The sequence below is a fragment of the Coenobita brevimanus genome, chromosome 103 (assembly GCF_032717465.1).
Source record: "Coenobita brevimanus isolate Jiangsu-jjx chromosome 103, ASM3271746v2, whole genome shotgun sequence".
NCBI classification, from domain to species: domain Eukaryota; kingdom Metazoa; phylum Arthropoda; class Malacostraca; order Decapoda; family Coenobitidae; genus Coenobita; species Coenobita brevimanus.
In genome coordinates, this window is record NC_137056.1 from 33,103,414 (window position 1) to 33,131,217 (window position 27,804).

Consider the following 27,804-nt stretch of genomic DNA (forward strand, 5'->3'; position numbering starts at 1 on the left):
GTGTAAAAAATGAAATCTAAAAGTGAATGTAGGGAAGAGTAAAGCTATGGTCTTCAAGAGAAATGAAGTCACTGAATACACAGTGAGGTTGGATGAGCAGGCAATGGAAAATGTGAGTACATTTCAGTACTTGGGTAATGTGATGATTAAGGAGGGAAGTTTGGAGGATGAAGTGCTTGAAGGGGTACAGTGAGGAAGAAAGCTTGCAGGTTCCTTGAAAGCGGTGATAAGATATAGGGAAGTGAACATGGAAGTAAAAAAGTTGATGCATGAGAGTATTGTGATACCAACTGTAATGTACGGAAGTGAAGCTTGGACCTTGTTGGAAGGACACAAGTCAGGAGTGAGAGCAGTGGAAATGAGTTACTTGAGAGGAGCATGTGGAGCTACATGGAGAGACCGGCTGAAAAATGAGAATGTGAAGGAGCATTGTGGTGTGGATGGGGATGCAATATAAAGTGTTAGGAGAAATACATTGAGGTGGTTTTGCCATGTGGAGAGGATGGAGAGTGAGAGACTAATGTGGACAGTGTATGTGAGTGAGGTGGAGGGGGGAAGAGGGAGGGGCTGTCCGAGGATGAGATAGAGGGATAGAATAGAGAGGTATATAAGAAAGGGGTGTGTGAGCTGGGGAGAGGGCAGTGAAGTGGCAGGGGACAGGGCAACATGGAGGGGATTTGTTTGTGGCCACTCCTTCCGGGATTAAGGCGTCTGGCACAAGATAGATAGACAGTATTTATTCTTTCCCTAATCATACCTTTTAGGACTTTCTCCATTACCTTCAGTGTCAGTAGAGTCATGATTTAAGACAGAGGAAATTAATGACCTTACAATAGCATGGACACTTATTTCCCCCTTTATTATTTAACAACACAGTAATACCACTCACTTGCACCGAGAAACAAAGTTCAGGTATACGTAGATATACAATACTCCTAGATGCGATACCCTGGTTTAACGATAGGGGTAGAAGTACCACCATACCCCACATAACGATGGCCAAACACTGGGTTTTGATTTCGTTTAACCGATTTTGATGATATAGTAATCCCTGTAATAACCGGACGCCCAATTCCCGGACACCCCAATGTCTGGACATTTTGGGGATGGGCCTTCGGAACTCAAAAATGGCCAAAAAATGGGGGGGGGGGGAATCTGAATTTTTCTCCCACCCGTAATTTGAAATTGGCCCGCGACGCCGAACAGCTGTGTTTACGCACGGCCGCTGGCCCCCTGCTGTTCCTCCCCCTTCCCCAGTTACCCCGTAACTTCCATCGTGAGTAGATGTTCATCGCAGTGGATACCGCACATGCTCGTTTTTGTGAATAAACAGTGAATTAACCCTTTAAGTCCGGGCCGGGTCTTAAGACGGGTCTCTTGATGGATACCGGGTCGGGACTTGTGAGTAAAAGAGCCTCAGGCAACGGGTGGCATCGTTTGATACCCCCCACCTTCCACGTTGCACTCAGAGGGGTCTGGGCTCTGACGTCATATGTAAACAAACCTGCTGGTACAAATGTACCGGGTTTTGAGGTGGATTTTTTTTTTTTTTCGCATTTTATGCTCAAATAATTACCTAAAAATGACTCATAAATCATAAAATAATTTCCTACAAACAAATATATGCCTAAAATCCTTCAAAAATTTGAAGGATTTTCGGCCAGTGATACACAAACTCCGTCAACCTCTGGGGTATCAGTGAGTAGTGTTGGCGTGAAACGTAAGTTATCGCCAGGTTTGGAGTACGATAGTGATGACCAGGAGAGTGGTAGTGACAGTGAGGGGATGGCAGACAGTGACAGTGATGGCTTTATTCCCGTGAGTGACGAGAGTGATGATGATTCAGACCTAAGTGATGATGATGATGATGATGATCCCAGGGTGTGTGACCCTCCCCGTAGGCCTGGTGGTATTGGTAGTGCTGGTGGATCTGGGTTTATCTGGGCAAATGGTGATAGTTTCATACCAAATTGCTATAGATTTGATGCAACTCACAGTGGAGTGACAAGGGCTGCTGGTGTAGACAAAAACAGTTCTGAAATGGAGTATTTTCTCCTGTTTTTTGATGGTGAAATTCTTGATTATTTGGTACAAGAAACCAATAGATACTATCAGTTCATGAAGGACAAACATCCTTTTTCCCCACACAATAAAATGAAACGTTGGTATGATACCAGTGTACCTGAAATGTGCACATTTCTTGCACTCACTCTTCTGATGCCACAAGTAAAGAAGCAAAATGTTCGTGACTACTGGAACCGAGATCCACTGATTTATACCCCAATATTTCCCAAGTACATGCCCAGGGACAGGTACCAGCTACTCATGCGATTTATTCATTTCACAGACAACAACCATCCCAGTACTGATGACCGCCTTTGGAAGGTTCGTCCAGTAATTGAAAAGATAAGGGAGCGTATTCGCTCCTTCTTTGCACCCTATCAGAAACTTGTTATTGATGAAAGTCTCATTCTGTTCCGTGGCAGACTTATATTCAAGCAATACATTCCCTCCAAAAGACACAGATTTGGAATAAAAATTTTTGTTATTTGTGACTGCCTAACTGGCATAGTGTTAGACATTATAGTGTACACTGGCACTGATATTGATGTATCTGCAAGAGATCCCCTAGGATTTTCTGGCTCTGTGGTAAAAAAATTGATGGCACCATTTCTGAACAAGGGACATGTTTTGTATACTGATAATTGGTATACTTCCCCATCCCTGTGTAGTTTCCTTCATGATCATAACACTGGTAGTTGTGGGACAGTCCGGAAGAACAGGAAATATCCTCCAAAGTTTGGAGGACGTAGTACTCGAGGAACCTGTGAGCTCTACAGAAGTGATCCTTTGCTGTGTGTCAGATGGACAGATAAACGGGAGGTTTGTATGCTGAGCACCTTCCATTGTGGCAACTTGATTCCATCAGGAAAAGTGGACTATAGAACAAAAGAACCAGTCCTCAAACCGGACGTAGTAACTGATTACACAAAAAATATGAGACTTGTTGACAAGTTGGATGCCCAAATAGGTACTGTGGAGTGTATCAGACGTACCGTAAAATGGTACAAGAAGTTATTTTTTCATATGGTTGATTTGTCAATGCTGAATGCCTACCATATGTACAAGGCAGAAACCCAAAAGAAGAAGTCACTGAGGCACTTTGTTCTGGAAGTGGTGAGACAACTGCTCACCAAGTATGGCACACTGAACAAAGACCGTCCTGGACGCCACTCTGAACTAGCTGCTGACAGACTTATAGCATCGGGATTCGCCAATAGGCACTATCTACAAAAGCTGCCTCCAACACATACCCGAAAGACTGGACAGCGATCATGTCATGTCTGCCTTCATTCTGTGAGAAAGCCGCGGAAGAACAACCGAGTGAGCACATGGTGTAAAGAATGTGGTGTCACACTATGTTTTGAGTGTTGGCGTGACTACCACACACTTGCAAAGTTCTAGCCAAATAGAAGTAATGGATAACAAGAAGAAAAGTTTTGTTGAATGAGAGGAAATAAGTTCTGTTCTGATTAGTGGAAGCACAGGTAAAAGTTCAGAAGTTGAAATTAGTTTTTTGAATATGGAAACAAGTTCTGTTTTGAAAATAATTGTACACAGAAGCAAGAAATAAGTTTTTCTAATAAGAAAAGAATGTTCTGTTCAAACTATAAGAACAAGAAGAAAAGTTTTGTTGAATGAGAGGAAATAAGTTCTGTTCTAATTACTGGTAGCATAAGTAAAGTTCAGAAGTTGAAATTACAATTTTTTGAATATGGAAACAAGTTCTGTTTTGAAAATAATTGTACACAGAAGCAAGAAATAAGTTTTTCTAATAAGGAAAGAATGTTCTGTTCAAGCTATAAGTGAAAACACCAGATAGAAAAAAGTTGTTTGTTTACCTTCTGCAGCATCTTCTTGGATTACCCATACTGCATTCATCAGCTTCATCAGCTGTAACTTCAGTAATGGGTAGGTAAAATATATTTATTTTATTATTTTTATTGATATTTCATCATTATCCATCATCCCAAACACATAAATCATAAAAATATGACATGTCAAATTTCCCGAAACTTTTGCCTCCCGGGGCATGTCTGTGGATTCTGAATTGCCTCACAGAGGGGTTAACTACAATACCTTGCCACTAGACCACATGGGAACTTGCAGTGTTAAGAAATTAGAATTTACAGTGCAAAGGATTAAGTGTGGAGTGCAAACTGGCATTTGAAACTGGTGTGGTGCAATTAAGAACAGAATGTGCAGTGTTAACCCGCGGCGTCCCGTCGACGTTCTTTAACGTCCACATGATTTGTCACTGCCAATCCCGTCGACGTACATAAACGCGAATCAATTGCAAGGTCCCTAATTTGCACAGTTTTCAATTTTCACGAGTGATTTTTGGTACGTTTACACGTGACACCTTCCTCTACAAGATGCCAGGCAGGGACAACGCCTTACCCAGCATGACCTCCTCCCCCCCCCCCTGCATGCCATTGTCTCAGCAATTCACCTGTTATCAGTGACCTGGCCAGTAAAGCCATTTCATGCCATGGTACGAAATTCAGGGCCAGAGTGATTCCCCAATCAATTACAATGTGGAGGACAAACTTTACATAGCATTAGAGGAAGAAACAGTCAGAAATGATGATCAGATAACGTGGCCGAAAAAGGTCAGGTATGGTGATGAGTTAGTGAGTGAAACAATGCTTATAATGCCTATATTACTGCTTGAAAACCAATATACTCTCGTACTACATATAAATTCGTACCAAGTAAATATATAAATACCGTTTGTGAGTGGTGTGAAATAGTCATCCTCCCATAGAACTCGTTTTCTTTGGTGCCAGCCTGTTAGAAAACCCAGTAAAGTAAGGAGGTACTCCTACCTGTATCGAGTATTTTAAACCTCAGGTGATCGATTTCTCTATGAGTTTTCGATGTTTCTCACCAAAAGCTGAGGTTTGAGCCAAAAAAATTTTTTTCCAAAAATGGTCGGTATTGGGGGAAGTCAGTGGTGGATAAGTAGTCGGGATGGGGCGGGTTAAACAATTATAACTCACAGTGCAAATAATTAAGTGCAGCACAACACTGGATTATTGTACGTGCATCAAGAGCATTTTCACCACTGCCAGAGCCTTAGAGGAGGCGGCCACAGATGTGCTGTAAGTACCCTGTACAGTACACTGCTAAATATTTTCCATACTCACTTCCAAGTCCTCATTTTCTGGTTCCTTTTCATTTATTTCATGCTTTATATCCATTATTGGTGTGAATAGGCTCTTAAATAGGTTCGGTGCTATGCATGTCTGGTAAGGAGTTATTTAGGTCGCTTTCAAAGTTAGGCTGGGTTAGGGTCTATAAGTACCAGTCCAGGAGGCAGGGGCCCAGTATCCGGACAAAACCAATACTCGGACATGCCTTTGGCTCTATTACATCGGATATTGGAGGGATTACTGTATTTTAGACTAAAATTGTGTGTTTACGTTGATTTATAAACTGTTTTTAGACTTACATTAATGTGTTTTAGCCATAGGTGGGGTGAATATTGTCATTTTGGGGTACAGTTTACCATGCTTGATTTTTTCCAGGCTTACATTTGACACAATTTTCATATTTTATTTGTTGGTTGTAGTGAATTATTTAGAGGTGTTAGGCTTAGGATTGCTTCCTTTACAGCTGTTAGGCCATTTAGATTGGCTTGAAACTTGTTTTTTAACTCATTTGGGTGGGTTTAGGACCTGGTTGAGGGGGAAACCCGAGGCTCAGAAACGCAACTCTATACTTGTTAAATCTACCCCAAGATACGATACCCTGCCTAATGATGAGTTTTTACTTAACCAGTTGCATCGTTAAACTGGGGTATACCTGTAGGTGTGCATAGGTATCCAATTTTCAGATGGCTGCCTTTGTTTACAACCTGTGCATTGTGCTTTTGTTGCTTGCTACTAGGGTTCCGTGACCCCAAGCCTGCTCATGAGACCCATGTTGTATACCTGCCTGCCTTAGTCTGGTAATTGTGTTGAAGGTTTTCAACTCTGACTGCATGGCTCTAAACTAACTTAGTTATGATGCATGTGCCCAGAAAATGCTCCTTCATGCAGTTTAAGTGCTAGGAACACAAGAAAAGCATTGCTCTTGAGGAAAAGGTAAAAATATTTGGCAAAGTAGCACATGGTATGGGAGCTTAATCCGAATGAGAGTAGAGTCTCATTCATACGATCAGAAAAGTAAGTTGGCTGTGTTTACAATGTAGTAGATAGGCCTGTTGTTGGAAAGTGAGAAAAACTTTAGAAGTTAATGAAAAGGGAACAATAAAATTTGTGAGTTTTTACAGTTACTGCAATGAGTGTGAAAAGGGTTTGGTGACTAATTTTTGTTATGAGATAACTGACACAGGATTTTAAAAATTTGGCTCTTACAGTGTGTGAGTTTATGTGTTGATATAATAAGTTACTCAAGATAATTACTGTATATGAATTTAGTTCTTGTCAGTTTTATTATCATACAGATTTATGCTGCTTGGTTGATATGTTTATTATTCAATGTTACTGCACTCATGTTTACCTCAGAATTTGTACACAGTCACTAGCTAGAGTTTGGAGTTTGTGGACGTGGTTTCAGTTCCATTGGCATTTCCCAGGGATCTTTATGCTTTCGTTACAGTAGATATGCATTATTGTAGGTCATGTATTAAATTTATATGTGTTGTAACTACCCTTAATTCATATTTAAAATTGCCTTACATTGCATTACTGGGTATAAGGGTAGGCTGGCAGTTCTTATACTTAAGAACTTGTAACATTGGGACCCCGCTTTCATTCATCTTTTGTTAAAATTTCAAGATATTTGTCTTTTTTTCAGTGCTGGAAACTGCAGGTGTGTAATAACAGTGTGCAGGGGGCACGTCGACGGGAACTGCTGGTGAAGGCACTTATGTTAAGAAGAACTAAAGATCAGGTCAGTTCAGTTATTACTGGGCACTTTAAACACCTGCTATTAGCATTTACCTAGATACTGATTAATGTTTGGTATTGTGGTAGTTCTAAAAATGTATAACATTTCCAAATTCTTCTAGTACTAATGAGTGGACTGGCCGGTTATAATACAGTGTAAATTATATTGAAAAAAATGTACAGAAAATACCAAACAGATGGTGATCCCACGGACAATGCAGTATTTAGAAGTAAGGTGGTAGAGTTAGGGACTGCCCTTCAGAAGGACATGAAATATATCACAAGTTGGCATAGGGAAGAATTTGGGGATATGAATTTTGTTAAAATGGTCTTAACAGATCTGTAAGACCCACCGACATACAGTAAAAATACCCTCGCTAATTCTGTTATATTTGTCATGTATTAGACGTGTTGCATGCATTCGTTATAGATGGTGGGTATTGTTCCCTAAAGGATAATATGTGAAGGTGTGTGGGGCATCAGCTGTTGCTTATAAGATGACTGCTATACCTAGGGTTATGCTGTGTGTAGAGTGTGTCCCAAATCATTCAGTTAAAAAAGGTTTGCATTATTGTGCAGTTGTCATTGTTGTCACTAATCCAAATGCCCACTTTTTCATTAAGTGGAGATGCTGGAGAGGAGCCTTCTTGAGGTGGTTCCATTACCCTGGGTGGAGAGAAGCAGATGTAGCTCCTGCTTCGGAATCAAACTTTAAATCTTAGATCTTGCTGAGTACTGAGAATAATGGACTTGGTTGGTAGTTGTTGAGGTTGGACTTGGAGAGTTTCTTATGAGCTGGGACTACGCATGCTTCATTCCAGAGGGAAGGCCAGTTGTTCTCCCCCACATCAGTTTTGAACAGGTACATTATGGGATCTTCAAGTTCAGCAGAACACCTATGCAGGATGAGGCTTCACATCATCTGGCTGGTCTTGTGTTAGTCATGCAAAGTTACCTTGCCCCTTTGTATATGAATACTGGTCAGTTGTTCCTGACATATTTATTATAAGTCCAAGGGAATAGTGGTCAGAGACAGTCAATAGTAATCCTCAACATTCTTCCCAGCATTTCTACTTATTGTAGGTTACCTGAAGCCGCCATCCCATCTTATCCATTCAGTAGTGGAATATTTTCATCCCTTGTGAGCCTGTGTTTGACATTCACAAGTTTTCTCCACATCTTGTTAAACATCTTGAATCCAACAACTTAATTAGTGATAGACAATATGGTTTTCGGCATGAAAGATCCACCATTGACATAATGTCCTAACTCATGCCATCCATCAATCAATTGAACTACATGGAGAAACTGATGCAGTAGCTCTTGAGATTTCTAAAGCATTCGACAGAGTATGGCACCGTTCCCTGCTGTCTAAACCCCCTTGCCATGGACAAACGTCTTTTGTTCCTTTGATTTCTTCATATCTTAGTGACAGGAAAATAAAAGTAGATGATGTATATTCCAGTTTTCACTCAGTTAACGCCGGCGTGCCGCAGGGGTCAGTTCTGGCGCCCTATTCCTGGTTCATATTAATGATCTTTTATCTGTCACCCACAATCCCATACACTCATGCGAAGATGACTCGACACTACATAGTCATTCACACTCAGACACCCATTTACAAAATCTGATATCTCGACCTCTCAACTCAGTACAGCCATCTCCATAAATCAAGACCTATCTACGATCAGTGAATGGGGACAAAACCTTGTCTCTTTTAATGCTAGTAAAACTAAATACAGGTATATCCAATTTACTAATTGACAGATATTGCCAGATTCGTACATTACCTTCAGTGCTACTAATATTCCCATCTCCAAATGGATTGAAATTCTTGGCGTCACACTTAACAGTGCCCTCAGCTGGACCTCTCATGTTAGATCACTTGCTAAAACCGCCTCAATAAAACTTGGATTATTGTACTGAGTCCGTAACTTCATCGCTGATGAGCAGTTAGCTATAATTTATAAGAGTCATGTGTGCTTTCAGCTTGAATATTGCTCACCCTTGTGGAGTGGATGTGGAGAGGTTGCATTAAAACAACTAGACAAAATTCGGAACAAAGCTGTTAGAATAATTAACAACCATGCCATTACAAATGAACTACCTCCCCTGCAAGTAAGAAGGAATGTTGCCTCCCTTGCATTATTTTTCAGTTATTTTTATGGCAAATGCTCAGACGAAGGTGCGTCCAATGTGCCACCTCTCCATGCCTTCTCTTGTGCTACATGAGCATCTGGTAGTGCTCATGACTGGAATGTCACTCAGCCATATTGCAGAACTTCTGCCTATCAGGATTCTTTCATTCCCCGAACTGCATCTCTCAGGAACTCGCTTCCCCAGAGTTGTTTCCCTCCAAAGTTCAACCCACAGCTGTTCAAGTCTAACTGTTACAGATATTTTATGAGTAGAGGTCACCAGTAATCTGGTGTATGGATTAATTTTTTTATTCATTTGTTTTTTCTTCCTCTGTTCTGTTATTAAAAAAAAAGAAAAAAAAAAAATCTTGCATCCTACATTCAGACTTGAGAGTTTACAGTGGATATCATCTTGCCACCATAGCCAAGCTCATTTGCTGGTGGCAATCATTTTCTGACAGGTGCTGTGAAAGAGGTTTTTATTGTGTCTTGTTTTGTTTCTCTTGTACCTCAAACAACACCTGTATATATTTGAGGAGTTGCACGACATTAGGTGTTCTCATGCCAAATCATAAAATGCCAGAAAACAGGTTCAGAGTTCAGCAATATTCACACAACCTTAACTCTTTAAATTTTGATGGTAGAACATTCATTTCCCCCCCCCCCCAGGAAAGGTTTTTGAGTGTAGATTGCGATTCTTATAATATTATGTTGATATCTATGATTTAATATTAACCCTCTTGCGCACGGTAAGTTTCAGTAAGTTTTCTGGCACACGACTTTATCTGCAAAACCGCCCGGCCCGGCTGCCCGCGCACGGCAAATAACACGTATTCTCTCCATATTTTTGTCACCCAAACATTAATATACTGCCATGAAACCTATATCATCTTATTCGTCGATGTTTGTTCTACCTGATAAGCACCACAAGAAAAACAGGAAAACCCGATTAAAACAACATTAGGCGGCCGTGAATAAACATTTAGCTATGTGACATTCACTTCCCAACATCACCATTCGAATGTTTTCCATCATACAGGAAAATGTTATTAGAAGTTTTTATAGAGAATTCCATGAGCTTTCTAAAGAGACAAATCCGGTTGTGATACGATTTGTAGTTTTTGAGAAAATAGCCAAAAATTGAAAGCCATTTTTTGAGAAAAATCAAGGAGCTGAAACTCTGAAATTTTCTCGCACACGTTATGTTTTTATTGCATAATATTATGCAGAATTTCACCAGCTTTCTTATGACCTAAAAATTATTTTGATACTCCTCATAGTTTTCAAGTAAATCGCCAAAAACAACTGGGAACTCATATCCGGACATCACTTTCATGATGTGCGCATAGCATACGCAATATTCCCGCCTACGTAACAACGAATTCGTATCATAGATATTACATTGTTATGTCTTGTACATATGTAGAATTTACTGCTCTTTATCATGGTTCGTACAGGAAATCGATATGTCCAATAGTTTTCGAGTCATTGGCCGACAAAGTGGGATTACTCTTCCGAGCACTTCCGAGTTTACCGCTAGCGAGAAAAAAAAAACAAGGCTATTCCCCCAACTTTTCCAACAGAAAATGCTCCCAAAGGCTTATATTCTGCAAATGAACATATGTAGAATTTACTGCTCTTTATCATGGTTCTTACAGGAAGTCGATACGCCCAATAGTTTTCGAGTAATAGGACGACAAAGGTAGAATACTCTTCTGGTCGTTACCTACTTTTACTGCAAGCGAAAAAAAAAAAAATGTTTTCTCCCCCTTTGCCTAAAGACTATGCTCCCAATTTTTTTTTTTTTTTTTTTTTTTTTTTTTTTTTTTTTTTTTATGTACAGTCTGTAAAATCTTCCAAGGTTGTTTTTATGGTTGTAACCTACTACACATGAACACTACTTTTTCCATGTTACTGCTAAGGAAGCTTTGCTTTCTGTCATATGTGTAATATGTAGAAGAAGATGGTTATTTGCCTCAAAATTATAGGGGTAAGGATAATAGGTCAATATACATATCAACAAAATTTGGAGAACTCACTTCCTCCAGGGGTGTTGCTTGAGTTGTAGGACCTTGTGAGATTGGAAGATGAGGAGGTATGTAGTGTGTGTGATTGTGAGTGTGTGTGTGTGTGTGTGTGTGTGTGTGTGTGTGTGTGTGTGTGTGTGTCTGTCTGTCTGTTAGTGTGTGTGCAAGTGTGTTAGTGTGTATTTACCTATTTGTATTTACCTATTTGTAGTATACAGGAATTAAGCAATGCTTGTGTTGTCCTGTCTCCATATCCACATTTATCAAGTCTACCTTTACACACATGAATGTTTTTCTCATGCACCACCTCTTTGTCTAAGTCGTTCCAAATATTTAAGTGTTTACCTAATATACCTAATTGTGATATACATGGAATGTACTATGCTCGTGGGTTTCCGTCGCTGTTTCTCAGTAAGTCGAATTTAGCTTTAAACTCGTTTAAGTTTTTAGACTGTACGATCTCTTTGTCCAGGCTATTCCATAAGTCAGTACTTCTGTAAGGAAAGCTATATTTCCTGATATCCTTCAAGCAGCTTGACTTTTTCAATTTCATTCCGTGTCCTCTTGTTGCTCTCTTATCCCATACAAACAGATCTTCTTTGTCAGTTTTATCTACTCCCACCATGGTCCTGAACACTGCAATTATGTCTCCCCTTTTTCTCCTTTCCTCTAAGGAAGGCAAATCCAGTTTTTCCAGCCTCTCTCTGTATGACAGGTCTGTCAGACTGGGGACCATCTTGGTTGCTGTTCTTTGTATTCTCTCAATCTTGCTTATATCTTTCTTTTTGTGTGGGGACCACACTACCGCTGCATATTCTAACCTGGGGCGGATCATGTGTGTGTAAGTGTGGTAGTGTGCGTGTGAGTGTCTGTTTTAGTGTGTGTGTGTGTGTGTATGTTAGTGTTTGTGTAAGTGTGTTAGTGTGTGTGTCTGTGTCTGTGTTAGTGTGTGTGTAAGTGTGGTAGTGTCTGTGTGTGAGTGTCTGTGTTAGTGTGTGTGTGTATGTGTGTGTGTGTGTGTGTGTGTGTGTGTGTGTGTGTGTGTGTGTGTGTGTGTGTGTGTACACTGCACTAGGGAATACTTCGCTCGGCATGGAACCGTTTGAAGCAATCACCCACGCACAGTGCCACATCACAAACAGGACATATGTGACTTGTGTCCCTCCTCATCTTTGCCAGGGAACACAGGGTACACCGCAGCCTCCTCTTGTTGGGGATCCTCTCCCGTCGGTGGCCCAGTGTCGTATCCAGCCTCACGCTGTCATCGATGAAACAACGACGCTTGGCTGGATGTCCTCCTGGCGTTCCCCGGTCCTATTGTCCTGGAGGTGCAGCTGCAGGCCCGGGCATGGCAGCGGCAGCGGGTTCTCCCAGCGGACCAGGAACCGGTGAAGGTTCTCTCAGCACCTGTGCTGGTCATGCAGGCGATGGTGGTGCTGACTCCTGTCCTGGCCCTCCTCCTGGAGATGGTGGTGTTGGTGCAGGAGCCAGTGGTAATGGCACCTATGCTGGTGCTGCAGCAGGTGCCACAGGTGCTGGATGTCCTGCTGGCCGTCGGGTTGGTAGGCCAGGGGCATGGTGGATGACGTGCCCTGATGTGGGCCACTCTGCTTCATCAAAGTAGAGGAGCTTGTCCACTATCTCCACGAATTCAAGCAGACTGACTGACCCGCTTGAGCACTTCTTGTACAGGGCGAACGCGTTGAAAATGGCCATGTGAATGAAGTAGAAGGTGATCTTCTTGGTCCATTTGATGGTCCGCCGCTGGATGGGGTAGTATTGGACCATCTGGTCAAAGTGGTCCATCCCACCCATGTGTCGATTATAGTCATCCACCATGACGGGCTTGTCAACGGTCTTCTGGACATAGGTTGTCCTCCCGTCAGGAGCCCTGTCTTCCTTCGAACCTGCTTCTGGATGGTGCCTGTGCTGTGGAAGGTGGAGACCATGTTGACAATGCGCTTGTCCCTCCACAGCAACACCATCACGTTGTCCTTGTGCATTGCTGTCATGCCCCCCACTGGTAGGCTCGTGGTCCTGGCAATGTCCTGCAGCTGCTTTGGTGCTCCTCTTGCCAGGCATAGGGTCCCACACACGTAGGTTCCTGCACTGAAGAGGTGTTCGCACAGGGATACAGAGTTATAATAGTTGTCCATGTAAACTCTGTATCCCTGATCCTTCAGCGGTTCTACGAGGCTCCACATGGTGGTCTCCAGCGTCCTCTTCTGCCCCGTATACACCTCGAAATTCCAGATGTAACCCGAGGAAGCCTCAGCCAGGATATACAGCTTGATGGAATACTTTGAGGGCTTCATCAGGTTGTACACGCGGAAGCTTAGGTGCCTCTTCCATGGCAGTGAGCCCTCGTCCAGGCTGAGGTGCTCCTCGGGTAAGTAGGTGTTCTGGAACCACTGAAGGAGGTACTCCATCACCGTGCGAACCCTGATGAGCCGGTCTTCATTGTCCTGGGGTATCGCAAGCGAACTGAACGCATGGAAGTGTTTCAGGATCGCCCTGAAATGCCTTCCACTCATCACTTGCGTAAAGAGGGGGTAGTTGTGGAGGCGGGATTTTGTCCAGTAGTGCCGGATGCTCGGGAGATTCATCACCCCCATGAAAAAGTAAAGCCCCAGGAACTTGGCCATCTCCTCTTCATTGCAGATGAACCATGCGTCCAACGCAGTCCCTAGGAATGACGCGTAGCTGTTGGTCTCGTGGGTGAAATACGTCAACAACTCCCTCGTGAAGAACAGCTGGAAGAACAGGAGAGGAATTGTTGGCGGATCCACCTTCATTCCTGGGGATCCTGTGAAGGGCCCATTAGCTGGTGTGAAAGGGCCACAGTTCCATCCTTGATCCGTTGCGGCAACACCTCCCGCAGTGGTTGCAGTGGGTCGGCGTACCGACACCCTTGTTCCTCTTCGAACACCCCTTGGCCACCCCCCATTGCCGGGCCGTGGACCACACCGGCCTTGTCGAGGTGGTGAGGGTTCTGACGATGAGGAGGACGAGACTGTTTCCTGCCGTTGGAAAACGTCGGGGAGGATGATCGCTGTCGGAGACAGCGCCCTTGTCGACCGGGCAGGGGACGACGACACAGTCACCTCCTGCACCAGTTGCGCCGCAGACAGTGCGCGCCGTGCAGGTGCCAGTGTTGTGTAACCTGGCCCAGCTTCCGGTGACATAGGCTCGGCCAAGGAGGAACTAGAGGCTTGAGGTGGAGAGACCATGATGGCTGTAGGAGCGAGAGGTCCAAGCAAAGGCGATGTCTGTCGTCCAAGTGAAGACGGTGATTGGGCTGATAGTCCTGACAGTGGTGGTGGTGGTGTCTGCTCCTGTCGTTCTTCTAGCACAGGCAGTGCTGCCCGAGGGGAATCCTCCTGGACCTCGTCCCATTCCTCCTCACTTGGAACATCACTCAGCTCGTCCTCTACTTCGCTCTCGGTCTCCTCCTCAAACAGAACCTTTTGCCACTGGTCAGAAGACAGACCTTTCTTCTCCATCCTGGCAATCACTGATACAGAAAGTCAAGTCTGAGCTTTTTAGGTTCTCTGCTGAAAAAGAAGAGATATTATTCACTGTCATTCAACACCTTCCATTGAGAGTAGCACTACACACGTCATGTTATATCTTTCTTTGCACGAAATCGCTGCACCTTTTATGAACAGCTCACATAAAGGATAACTTTTCAGTGTTTTTTCACAGTCTCATAACTGTTCACTGGCATCCGTGACTGTGTGCCATAAATCTGTCTATCTATCTATTGCCAGACGCCATAATTCCATAAGGGGTGGCCACTTGGCTTTGAGTTATTTGTTTTACGGGGAGGGGCGCTATCCCTCCACCAACCCACTTGTTGACACGTAGGGAGCACGTATGGTTTGGTTATATGGTTACCACCCACCGTTGCAAATGGTTTCTTGGCTTACAGGAAACCATTTGGCTTGTCACTCAATGTAAAGCCACTTGTAAAGGAAAGGAAAGGAATAAGAAGTGACAGGAAAGATGGGAGAAATAGGAAGAGAGGAGGGCAGGCACAGAAAAAGAATGATAAAGGCTAAGGAAGAAGTAGGCAGCACTACATCAAGTGAGTGGATGATGGTCGCCACCACCCCACCACCTACCACAAATATATATATATATATATATATATAATGTGTGTGTGTGTGTGTGTGTGTGTGTAATTTTTTTATTTTTTATTTTTCAGCCCTCCTTCCCCAAAGTTTCACGACACATATACTCCCTCACAATATCTGAAGGTTCCCCACACACATGATATGCTCCCTCACATATATATATATATATATATATACAGTACCCTCGCGTCCAACATGGTAATATTGTCATGCATGGGTCCTGTGTTGGACCAAAAACGAGTTGGACAAACACAGAGCTTATGGGGAAAAATGAATTATGTCAGGAACCCTAGGAAAAGTCACCCAAATACCTACCATATACCTATACATATATTGGCACTACTGTAATTATAATAAATGGTACTGTACAATGAATGATAACTAACCTTTTAGGATAATGTTGGTGGGCTTGCTGGGAATGGAAGGTGATATCCGAGACTGTAGGTAGTCCTACTGGGTCCCTGGAGGATGGCTGCTGGCGTCACTAACGGGTAATGGCTGCTGCTCCTCCTCAACCTCCCTCAAAAATCCTTTGAAATTCCTCTCCCCTTTCTTCTGCCTCTCGATGAATTCTAGCTTGGTGGCCTGACGGAGGTGCCGCCGCTTCTTGGGGTTCTCAGAAGGCTTCCTAGGCATCGTGAGCAGGGTAAAATGCAATAGTAAGGGCAGAAAATGCAGCGAGAAAAAAACACGGTTCAATGCAAATTATGCAACTGAGTGGCGCTGTGGCGGGAGAAATTTAAACAAAACATCATGTGAGAGCAGAAGCGTTTTTCATTGGGCGACATCATGATCTCGTCACGATAGCGGGTGGGGGAGGCTACTTGATCAGAAGTTTTGATTGGCTGTCAGCGTCACGGGAACGTCCAGTATGACTATGTTGGACCATGGGTGATCGTGCTAGAAGCGAACTCTGCGGATTTTGCCCACTTCTCGGAGCTCCGTCAGTGTTATGCTTACGCACCCGTTTTACAATACTTAAATCGTATTAAATTGTACTAATTTTTTGCTCTCCGTGCTGGACACGAATCGTGCTGGACAAACGCGTGTTAGACGCGAGGATACTGTATATATATATATATATATATATATATATATATATATATATATATATATATATATATATATATATATATATATATATATATATATATAGATATATATATATATATATATATACAGTACACCCTCATTATCGACGTTTTTTTTTATTGACGGATTTGATTATCGACGGTTTTATTTTCTCCTGGGAGTTAAATTATTATTATTAAAAAAATAAAAAAATAAAGAATTGTATTGGCACCTCCTAGCAAGTTTGCGCGCCATCCCGCCAGGTGTCTCTGGCTGCTCGCGGCATGTTCCCGCCGACCCAACAAACAACAGCATCAATACATGTTTGTCTGTTGTTCTCATATCGTGTTCGGCCACATCTATCGTGCTTTCGCGATCATCATGGCTCCGAAGCGCCCTTGTAACACTCCAACTGGAAATAAGGCAGCTAAGAGAGCAAGGAAAGTACTTACCTTGGAAGTAAAGAACGAAATATTACAAAAACTTAGAAGTGGAATGAGCTATGCAGCGGTTGGTCGCGAGTGTGGCATGAATGAGTCCAGTGTTCGTGGCATAAAATGGAGAGAAAAAGACATTAAAGATGCTCTGGCTTCGTACACACCAGGATTGGCTAAAGTAACGATGCATGTGAGAGATGATGCCTTGGTGAAGGTGGAAAAGGCACTGAATATTTGGATTGAGGACTTAAACCGTCGACACGTGCTGCTAGACTCCCAGTTCATCAGAAACAAAGCAAAACAACTCTATGCTCGGTTTGCTGGTGAAAGCAGTGGTGTTGGTGAAGATAATGGTGATGAAAGTGAGGCAGGTGAAAATAGTGATGATGGTGATAAAAGTGATGACGATGGTGGTAGGCCTAGTAATGTTGGTGCTTCTAGGCAAAAGAAATTTGCAGCCAGCAAGGGCTGGTTCGAGAATTTTAAGAAAAGGTATGGCCTACATAACATTAGGATGACTGGTGAAGCAGCTTCAGCAGATCAGATAGCAGGAGAATCGTACCCATGTGACTTTGCTGAACTTATAAGGGAGAAAGGGTACAGGCCTGAATAAGTGTTTAATGCGGACGAAACACGCCTGTGGTGGAAGAAAATGCCTAAAAGAACGTACATTTCGAAGGAGGAGAAAAGTGTGCCAGGCTTTAAAGCAGCAAAAGATCGTGTGTCTGTGCTGTTGCGTGGTAATGCAGGAGGACATATGATAAAACTCTTAATCCTGTATCATTTGTTATAATGTTAAAGACGAGTTGGATTTTTTGTCAATAAAGGATATTTCTGGCAAAAGTTAAGCAGAGATTAAATATGAAATATACGAGCATAAGGAGAGTTGAATTTTCCTAAAAGAAGATCCTAGCGAAAGCTAGGCTAAGATTCATCTTTGATAGCATAAACTGCCATACAGTCGTGAAAATTTAGGTCAGGGAGAAATGGAATATCAAGAATGAAAGGAAGCTCTTGAGAATGAAAGTAAATAGGAGAGCGTGGTCTCTCTGGTATGAGCTAGCAGCACCGGCGTGTGTTGTGAAGATCGGTGCGAACAGCTGATCTAACGTAACACTTGCCTCACACTCTGTTATTAGAATGAATGAATGACCACCACTGCTGCTTTCGTTTTTTTTTTTTTTTTTACACACTCGGTTATGTAAACGTATGGATGGCTACAACTGCTGGTTTCGCCTTTTATTTTTAGATGGAGTGAGGTGTAAGTGGAGAGAGAAGTGATGATACAGCAGCCATTACAAGTTGAGGTCCAGTGTACCACCACTGTGCATCAACATCAGAGATTATGCTATTTTTTCCATGATTCTTTACTTAATATAAGTAGTTTTATTATGATATTCAGTTTTTCAGTTGCCTAACTAATTTATTTCTAAGAAACACTAAAACTAAACTGCATATTACATACGAGTGATTAAAGGGATACTAAAATATATAAACAAAGGGTACCTGACCAGACGAAAATCGGTATCGACGGTTTTAGGCATCGACGGGTATCTTAGGTACCTAACCCCCGTCGATAATGAGGGTGTACTGTACATATATACGTATATTTTACATAAAGTATAATTTATCACTAAATGTCTGACCAAGGTATAGTACCTGTTCAATAACGTCCCTCGTTCATTGCCATCGTTACCTTTCACAGCACACCTGCTGCTAAAGTACCGCTCACCTACACCATGCAGCTAAACGAACACTCGCGGCACAGTTCACGTATATTTTACATAAAGTATAATTTATCACTAAATGTCTGACCAAGGTACAGTACTTGTTCAATGACGTCCCTCGTTCCTTGCCAGCGATACCTTTCACAGCACACCTGCCGCTAAGGTATCGCTCATCTACACTACGCACCATAATTTATGCCGTCATGAGGATACGTGGCACATTTCACTTACACTGGACACAATATCATACACAAATACATGACTACTACAATGATTCCACCCTAACCTCCGCAATTACTCCCTTCCTTACTACGGTTCAACGTGACTGTGATGCAGCATCCTTCGCCGGGAGAGTACGAAGCAACTCTGTTGTATTTGCACACACCACACTCCTTCACGAACACCCGCAGCATGTTAGATGTATATTTCACACAATTCCATACGCATTTTTACTATCAGAATCACAATAATTCCATCCCAAAACACATCTAATTCTCCCTTCCCGACTATAAAAACTGTATGTGATGCCTGCCCCATTCCACACTATGGTTCATGGCTTCCACAATGCTAACTAGTTCCATAATTTCACCAAGCCAGCCACAATATCTTTCACACAAAAAACAGTTTAGGCATTGGCTTCATTATATACGTATTTGTATTCACAGCATAGGGCCTTGAGGAGGGCGAGAGGCAAAACCCCGCAACAGTGAACACGCATATCGTCTCTAAGCCTAATGATTGATAACGGAAACGATTCTTTTTCGTGACGTATGTCTATGTTCCATCGACAATATCACACAAATATGCTCACAAATATTTAATTATCACACTGAGTCCATTGGGGCTTCGGCTCGGGCGGGAGGGGGAGAATTAGTAGGAGTTTAAAGGAACAGTACTCTCGACACAACCTCACCGCCTGGCTGCTTGGAAGAAACTGAGGCTTATCACTATGTGCTGGGCCCCATGAGGCAGCTCAGTGTTGCCAATGCCTTACCATTGGAAAGCGCTGCATTCGGTACGATGCGTCAAAATTTGACGCAAATCTGCCAGAAACTTAATTTTTGGCTAATTTTTTTGTGCTTAAGAACGCAATTTGAGTGACTGAACATCTTTAGAACAATCCACATAACACGCGAATTGCATGATTGACACTGAGAGGGTTAATACCTTCCACATATCTTGCCTATCTATTCTGTCATAAGCTTTCTCCAAGTCCATGAAGGCAGCATACACTTTCTTTCCCTTCTTTAGATACTTCTCTGCTAAACATCTTAAACAAATATCTGATTTACACACCCTTTTACCTTCCTAAATCCCCCTTGTTCTTCTCCAACTAGCTCCTCTGTCATATGCCTAACCCTATCAATGAGTATTCTACCATATATTTTACCAGTCACACTAAAAAGGCAAATACCCCTATGGTTACCACAGCGAGGTTGGATGGTGAGGAATTGGAAAATGTGAGTATGTTTAAGTACTTGCGTAGTGTGATGCTTAAGAATGGAGGTTTAGAGGGTGAAGTGCTTGAACGGGTACAGCAGGGAAGAAAGGTTGCTGGTTCCTTGAAAGCAATGATAAGAAACAGGGAAGTGAGCATGGAAGTGAAAAAGTTACTACATGACAGTATTGTGATACCAACTCCAACATATGGAAGTGAAGCTTGGACGTTGTTGGAAGGGCACAAGTCAAGAGTGAGAGCAGTGGAAAAGAGTTATTTAAGAGGAGCCTGTGGAGTCACATGGAGAGACAGGCTGACAGATGAGGATATAAAGGAGTGTTGTGGTGTGGATGTGGATGTGATAAAAGCGTTAGGAGGAATACACTGAGGTGGTTTGGCCATGTGGAGAGGATGGAGGGTGAAAGGCTGATGAAAAGAGTGTATGTGAGTGAGGTGGAGGGGGGGAGAGGGAGGGGGAGGCTGAGGATGAGATGGAGGGATGGGGTGGAGAGGTATATGAGAGAGGGGGGTGTGAGTTGGGAGCAGGGCAGTGAAATGGTGGGTGACAGGATGACTTGGAAGCGATTTGTTTGTGGCCACTCCGAACGGGATTGAGGCATCTGGGAATAGATAGATAGATAGATAGATATATACTGTATATATATATATATATATAGTAATCCCTCTAATATCCAAACGCCCAATATCCGAACATCCCCACTAACCGGACATAATCGTCCCGGGATCCAATATTCCCAAAATGGTCCGAAAACCGCAAAAAAATCGAAAAAAAAAAAAAAAAAATCCCGCCCGTAATTTGAACTTGGCGCGCGGGGCGCGGGACAGCTTTGTTGTGACGCGTCATTCCTCTGACGTCCGCTAGAGCACCCCTGCATCCTCCCCACTTTCCGCCTGTCTCTCATCGGAAGTGCACGCTCGTCGTCATGGCTGCCCACGTGCTTGCTTTTGTGGTGGTGCCTTACCTGCTGCAGGCACTCCTGCTGCTCTCGTGCCTCTCCTTCATGTGTGTGATGATGGCCCCGCCGCCTGAGAAGAGGAAGAGAGTGGTGTTGACTCTGGAGAAGAAATGGGAGATATTGGAGAAAGTAGATGCGGGGTGGTCTTCTTCCCGCATCCTCCTCAAGTTCAACCTGGCCCGATCTACTTTGTTCGATATTAAGAGATCCCGAGACAAATTCATGCAGTACACAGCTGACTTCTCGTCGAGAAGCAAATGCAACGCGGAGAGGAAGGTGATGTTTACTCCCAAGTTTGCTGAAGTTGACCGCTCCACGTTGATTTGGTATCGACAGCAACGTGCTGCTGGTGTGATGGTACCTGGTACGGAGCTGAAGGCTGCTGCTGAGAAGCTCGCCAGGCTTCACGACACCCTAGACTTCAAGGCATTCGAGGGTTGGCTCTTCGCTTTCAAGTTACGGCATGGCCTTACCAACCATAAAGCTCATGGCGAAGCTTTGGATGCTAAAGAGGATGGAGTTGATGAGTTTTGGCATAAGGTGAAGGGCTTGATCGACAGGGAGGGCCTCACTCTCGGTCAAGTCTACAATGCTGACGAAACTGGTTTATTCTATCACTCTTTGCCAACGAACACTCTAGCCGAGGAGACGGAGAAGCGTTTACCTGGCCGCAAGCTCTCCAAGCAACGGATATCTGCTTGTGTTGTGCCAATGCTAACGGCATGCACCGGCTTAAGCCCGTTATTGTTGGCCGTGCAAAGCAGCCTCGGTGTCTTCGTGGGGTGATGGATGTCCTTCCTGTCGTCTGGTACCACTCTTTGAAGGCATGGTATACAGCCTAGATCTTCAAAGACTGGTTCCACTGCCACTTCGTCAAGGAGGTCATACATTACCAGACGGAGACACTGGGAATCCCGTGCGACCAGGTAAAGGCCCTCCTTCTCCTCAACAGTGCACCTGCCCACCCATGCGACAAGGACTTGGTGACTAAGAATGGCCGGATTAGGTGCATGTTTCTGCCACCTAATACGACTGCTCTCATCCAACCAATGGACCAAGGAGTGATCGTGGCAACAAAGCGCCTATACTGAAGGAAGTTCCTGGATGAGGTGATGGTTGTTCTCGAGGACGAGGACGAGCACAGGGAGGGACGGGACACACGAGGCAAGCGGACTTTGGAAAATCTTCGCCGCTACAACATCAAGTCTGCAATCTACAACTGGGCCGGTGCATGGAAGGAAGTCCCTGTCAAGACTCTAGAAAATGGTTGGTCTCGTCTGCTTCTCAGAACGGATGTGGAGTACGATTTCGTAGGTTTTGACGTGGATGACTTCCATGCACGTCTACGTACTCATGGCGACGATGTTGATGTGGATGATGTGCGTGAGTGGTTGGATGACGACGAGGGCGATCCTGGGTATCAGACCTTGTTTGATATTGTGATCGCATCTTCAGTTGCAGGTGTCAGTACCCAGCTTGAAGATTCCGACGAGGACGGCGACGATGATGTGGACTCCTCTCAGCTTGACACAACTCCAGCCATCCCCAAGCTGAGCGCACTCCAGGAACACCTAGAGCTCGTTCTCGACTACCTGGAACACCCGGACTGCGACAGGGAGATGGGGCCCTTGGGACTTGTGGAGGAAGTGCGTGCTTTCAGGCAGCGCATCATCAATCATCAGAATCGTCGTTCCTTGCGTCAGTCAACGATTGACAGTTTTTTCAGGCGCATGACCCCCGCTGTGCCCAGCCCTGGCTCCACTCTGTTGCCTCCCCAAGACAGGCCCTCATGTTCCGAGCCACAGCCCAGCACATCAGCCACAGTGGAGTCACCGCTCGACATGAGTTTGCGTCTATCTTCAGAGTCGTCTGCAGTGGGTACGCCATCACCATGACCCAGCGACGCACCCCTAGGTCACCTGCCAGTGATACTCTCGGACTCTGACAGTGAATAGACGCCAAGAACTTCTCCACTAGACCACACGGGAATTTACAGTGTTGTACAGTGAAAAAAACAGTGCAGTGTGTTAAGGATTTACAGTTGTGAGTGAAAAGACAATTTTTAAACTAAATTTAACATAAATAGACTTGTGTGTTTTTGCTTTAGAAAATGGTTAGAAGAGTGGGAAAAGTTAAAGTGCTGAGTGCAACACTTAGTAAGTTACAATGGAGCATAAGTTAAGACAAGAGTGCGCACTGTGAAGAGAACGGACTTCTGAGTGCGAATGACTTAAGTTCAGTGCAAGACTTCATGAACAGTGTACTGGAAGTGCTTCAGGAAATCCTTCTTACTGTCAGAGTCGGAGAGGAGGCGGTTATTCATCGAGATGACCATGGACTTGCTGTAAGTAGGCAGAATGTTTCATACTGTACTTTACTGTATTTTCCATACTATACTTACCTCAAACACCTCATTTTACTCTTTTATGTCCCTTATTGGTGTGAATATGCTGTGTCTTAGGTGCTATGCTTGTGCAGTAGGAAGGTGTTTTTCTGAGTTAGGCTCGGTTAGGGTCCATAAGTACCAGTCCAGGAGCTAGGGACTTGTAAGTACCCAGAATGTTGAATATTGTATGAACCTACCTCAAAAACCTCATTTTATGCTTCTTTTGGATTTATTTCAGTCTTTTATGTGCCTTATTGGTGTGATTTGGGTCTTAAATAGGTGCTATGCATGTCCAGAGGGAGTTGTATAGGTGTTTCTCTGAGTTAGGGTCCATAAGTACAAGTCCATAAGCTGGGGCCCAATATCCGGACAGGACCACTATCCGGACCTGCCTATGGCTCTATTATTTCGGATGTTGGATGGATTACTGTCCTTTTTTTTTCATTTACATTAGTGCTAATAAAGAAATTGATATACTGGAGTCGCTGGTCTATGCGATTTTCATTCTACTATTACTACTATTACTGCTTCTGCTGCTGCTGCTGTGTCCATGCCTATGTCTGTATATTAAGAGACAGTTGTTGCCTGCAGACATGATCGGAGTGTCCTTGATGCTGCCTGAGAGAGATGGTGGTGGTGGTGAGGTCTCTCTCTCTCTGAATTTTAAAAATTGTGTTATTTCTCATCAGGTTGACTTGACAACAGGAAAGAAGATTGTTGAGCTACCAGAGAAGACAACAGTTCAACACACTCTTTCCCTATCTCAGCGGGAACGTGAAGTCTATGACCGCGTCTTTACATTCTCTCGGTTAGTGTATGTCGTTTTTTATTTCTTTCATTTCATTGTTTTGTAATGTCAACATGTCCGCCGTTGTGCTGTCGTAGTATTGAAATGCAGTTGCATTATCTGTTTGTGTGAGTAAAGTGAAAGTAAAATGATGATTATTGACTGAGAATATAACATACTGTACTGATGAGAGGAGAGAGTTTTGACCGGAGAATGAATTTAAGTATTTTGGTGCAGTAAAAGAAAATGAGAATTAAATTTATAAAGGCATTGGAAAGGAGACTATTCAAGAATGGTAACTGGTACTCTAAAAGTCATGATATGAAGTAGAGGACTGAGTGGAGACTGCAAGAGGATTACATGGTACATTAGCTGCCACAAGTGCAATGAAGAAGACACGAAGTGCAAAATACAGACCCTTTTGCTGAGGCTGGCGTCTTCAGGAATGGTATACAGTGGATTACGTGGTTCATTAGTGGCCACAAGTGCAATGAAGAAGACATGGTGCAGAGTACAGACCCTTTTGCCAAGGCTTGCTTCTTCAGGAATGGTATACAGTGTTTACGTTCACTGCCTTAAGTATGTCCCACAATCCCATGACAACAACATGCAATCAAACTATCAAAATAATAACAAACTATGCCAAACTAGGTTTACTGCTATTTAACAGGTAGACTAAACGTTTGGCTAGTGTATAAAATCATCTGTTCGGATTAAAGTCATCACGTATTGCAATCAGGGCAAATTCAAAACAACTTGCTTTAGGTATATTACCATATTTTGTAGCATGTAAGATGCATTTTTTCTCCAAAAAGTTCACTGAAAAGTCCCCATGCATTTTCAAAGATGAATGTCATAAAGTTAGACTGGAGTTAGCTCTGGCCCTATTTAGAACAGACACATGTCCAGGTAGTTATCCTATAAACTGCCTTTCACTGGTAGAGTATATAATAAACTTCAAAATTAAGCTAAAATTGTTGATGAATTAGTAAAAATAAGGTGTATTTGAGTTTTACTTAGAAGACCTAGGAAAAACTCTCAGGACAGCCACAACACTTGTGCTTACATACTGAACTGACAGTGCTGCCATCTGGTGACTGCTGGTGTCTGTAACTGAAATTCCTCAATGCAAGCTTGGGTTTTTAAGATGAATAGGTGTTTGAAACTTTCTATTGGACTTCATATTTTAAAATTTTATATTGTCTTTCCATGAATCATGATGATACTTTACATGCAATCAAGTGACTTGAGGACAAACCCCACTGTGTCAAGCTCAGCAGAAATGGAGGGTGGACTGAATTAATTTATGGTGTACATATGTATGACTTATGGATTTTCACTTTTATACAGTTACAGGACAGGGGTTCAGTTGAAATAAGAACTTAATACATTGAGAACAAGAAGCACGTAAAGAGACTAGTGAAGAGGTAAATGAGGATCTGGGAAGAAGAATGAATGTGAACTACTCTAAAAGTAGGAATTTATTCTGGAAAGAGGTGCAGAAATGTAGAAGTGAAAGCAGAAAGAAATGTGATGGTGTGAAGGATGTAGGTGGTAGATTATTAACCCATGGGGATGAAGTAAGGACCAGATGGAAAGAATATTTTGAAAGCCTGACGAATGGGAATAGAGAGAGCAGAGCAGCTGTAAACATGATTGGTTTTGGGGGTGTGCAGAGAAGGAATACAGTGCCAGATGTGACACTCTCGCAGGTGAAGGGTGTTGTGAAGCAGCTGAAAAATGAGAAAGCAGCTGGAGTTAATGAGGTGTTTGCAGAGATGCTTAAGTGTAGTGGAGAGATTGGAATGAAGTGCTTGTTGGAGATATGTAAGAAGGCATGGATGAGTGAAACTGTGCCTGCAGAGTGGAAAATGGCTGTGATTGTGCCCCTTTACAAAAATAAAGGTGAGCAAAGTGAGAGCAAGAATTACCATGGCATAAGTTTATTGAGCGTGGTAGGGAAGGTATATGGAAGAATTATTATAGACAAAGTAGGAGAGGTATCAGAAGTCCTAGTGAGTGATGAACAAGGTGGCTTTAGGAGTGGCAGAGGATGTGTGGATCAAATATTTGCAGTGAGACAGATAGAGGAGAAGGCTTGTGAGAAGGACCATAAGGTGTTTATGGCATTCATGGATCTGGAAAAAGCCTACAGCAAAGTGGACAAAGAGGGATTGTGGAAAGTTTTGTGCATGTACGGTGTACATGATAAGCTGCTAGGTGCCGTCAAGAGTTTTTATGATGATAGTGAGGCATGTGTAAAGGTTAATAGGCATCTAAGTGAATGGTTCACGATCAGTGTGGGCATGTGACAAGGTTGAGTGATGTCCCCATGATTGTCATATACCGTACGGTAAGACCTCACTCTAATGGACTAATTGGGGCCCAGACCATTCTGAAAAACGTGAAATTCCGGTAAAAGTGACATCCAGACTTCCCCCTGCTAAACCGGACTTTTTCCGATATATCAGACATTAGTCCAGATCACATGAACGGTTTTTAAACTGTTTTGACTACCACTGCATTACTGTACTGTGTTATAACTTCATTACATTAATCAAATGGTATAATATATATAATAATGCTGTACTGTACAGTGATAAACATGTCTTATTTACCTTATTGAGGTAAACATAGCTGAAGTGGCCAGGCAGTCCAGACGGCTTCTGGCTTTATCGGACTTTTTCCGATATATAGGAATTTAGTCCGGTAGCTCCTCAAGTCCGATAAAAGCGAATTCCAGTCTATTGAAGTCCGTTATGTTGAGGTTTCACTGTATATGGATGGGGTGATGAGAGAAGTAAAAACACGAGTAATGGAGAGAGGGATGGCATTGGTAATGAATGGTAATGGATGGAATATCTCAAATTTGTTGTATGCTGATGATGCAGTACTGCTTTTAAGTACCTGCAAGAACTTGGTGGGCTAGTGCAGAGTTTTGCTGATGTCTGTGAGTGTCATGCCTTGAGAGTAAATGTAGAAAAGAGTAATGTGATTGTTATTGAGAGAGAAGGTGACTCCCAGTGTGATGTTACAGTGAATGGACAGAGACTGGAATTGGTGAGAGAGTTCTAGTACCTGGGTACAATGATAGAAAAGAGAGGAAAATGTGAAAAAGAAATCGAAAGTAGAGTGACACAAGGAAGAAAGGTAGCTGGTGCAATGAAGGTCTTGATAAGGAACAGAAGCTTGAGAGATGCAGCTGCACAAGGCTTACTTGAAGGAGTGTTAGTGCCAGCTTTAACATATGGATGTGAGACTATGGTGTGGCACGAGAAGTCAAGAGTAAGAGCAGTGGTGGGACTGCTGAAGAACATATGTGGAGTACAGAGGGTGGATAGGATACAAAATAATGTAATTCGTGAAAGATGTTGAGTGAGGAAGTCGGTGGACACCAGAATCGAAGAGAGTGTACTGAGATGGTATGGTCATGGTGAGAGAATGGATAACAATAGAGTGGTGAAAAAGATATATCTGAGCGAATTTGAAGGAGGGAGGAGATGAGGTAGGCCAAGGAGAAGGTGGAGAGATATGGTGGATGAGTGTATGAAGAAGAGAGGCTTGGAAGTTGGTGAGGCTAGGGAACTGACAAGTGATCGAGCTGGCTGGATGACTGTTGTGAGGAGAAGTGCATGATCAGGGATTTGGCACACTTTTTTAACGTGGCAGCATCTGGATTGACTCAGTCAGATACATTTATGTGAAACTACAGAATGTGGTGAAT

General features: G+C 43.1%; 1 protein-coding gene across 1 annotated transcript in view; it reads left to right on the top strand.

Annotated features, from left to right (window-relative positions):
- LOC145415667 (uncharacterized) overlaps positions 1–27,804 on the top strand; it is a 547,996-nt gene that overhangs the window by 366,195 nt on the left and 153,997 nt on the right. Inside the window, exons 20-21 of the mRNA XM_080284883.1 lie at positions 6,865–6,960; positions 23,983–24,101. Coding sequence (XP_080141009.1) covers positions 6,865–6,960; positions 23,983–24,101 — 215 coding nt within the window. The remainder of the gene's footprint in view (positions 1–6,864; positions 6,961–23,982; positions 24,102–27,804) is intronic.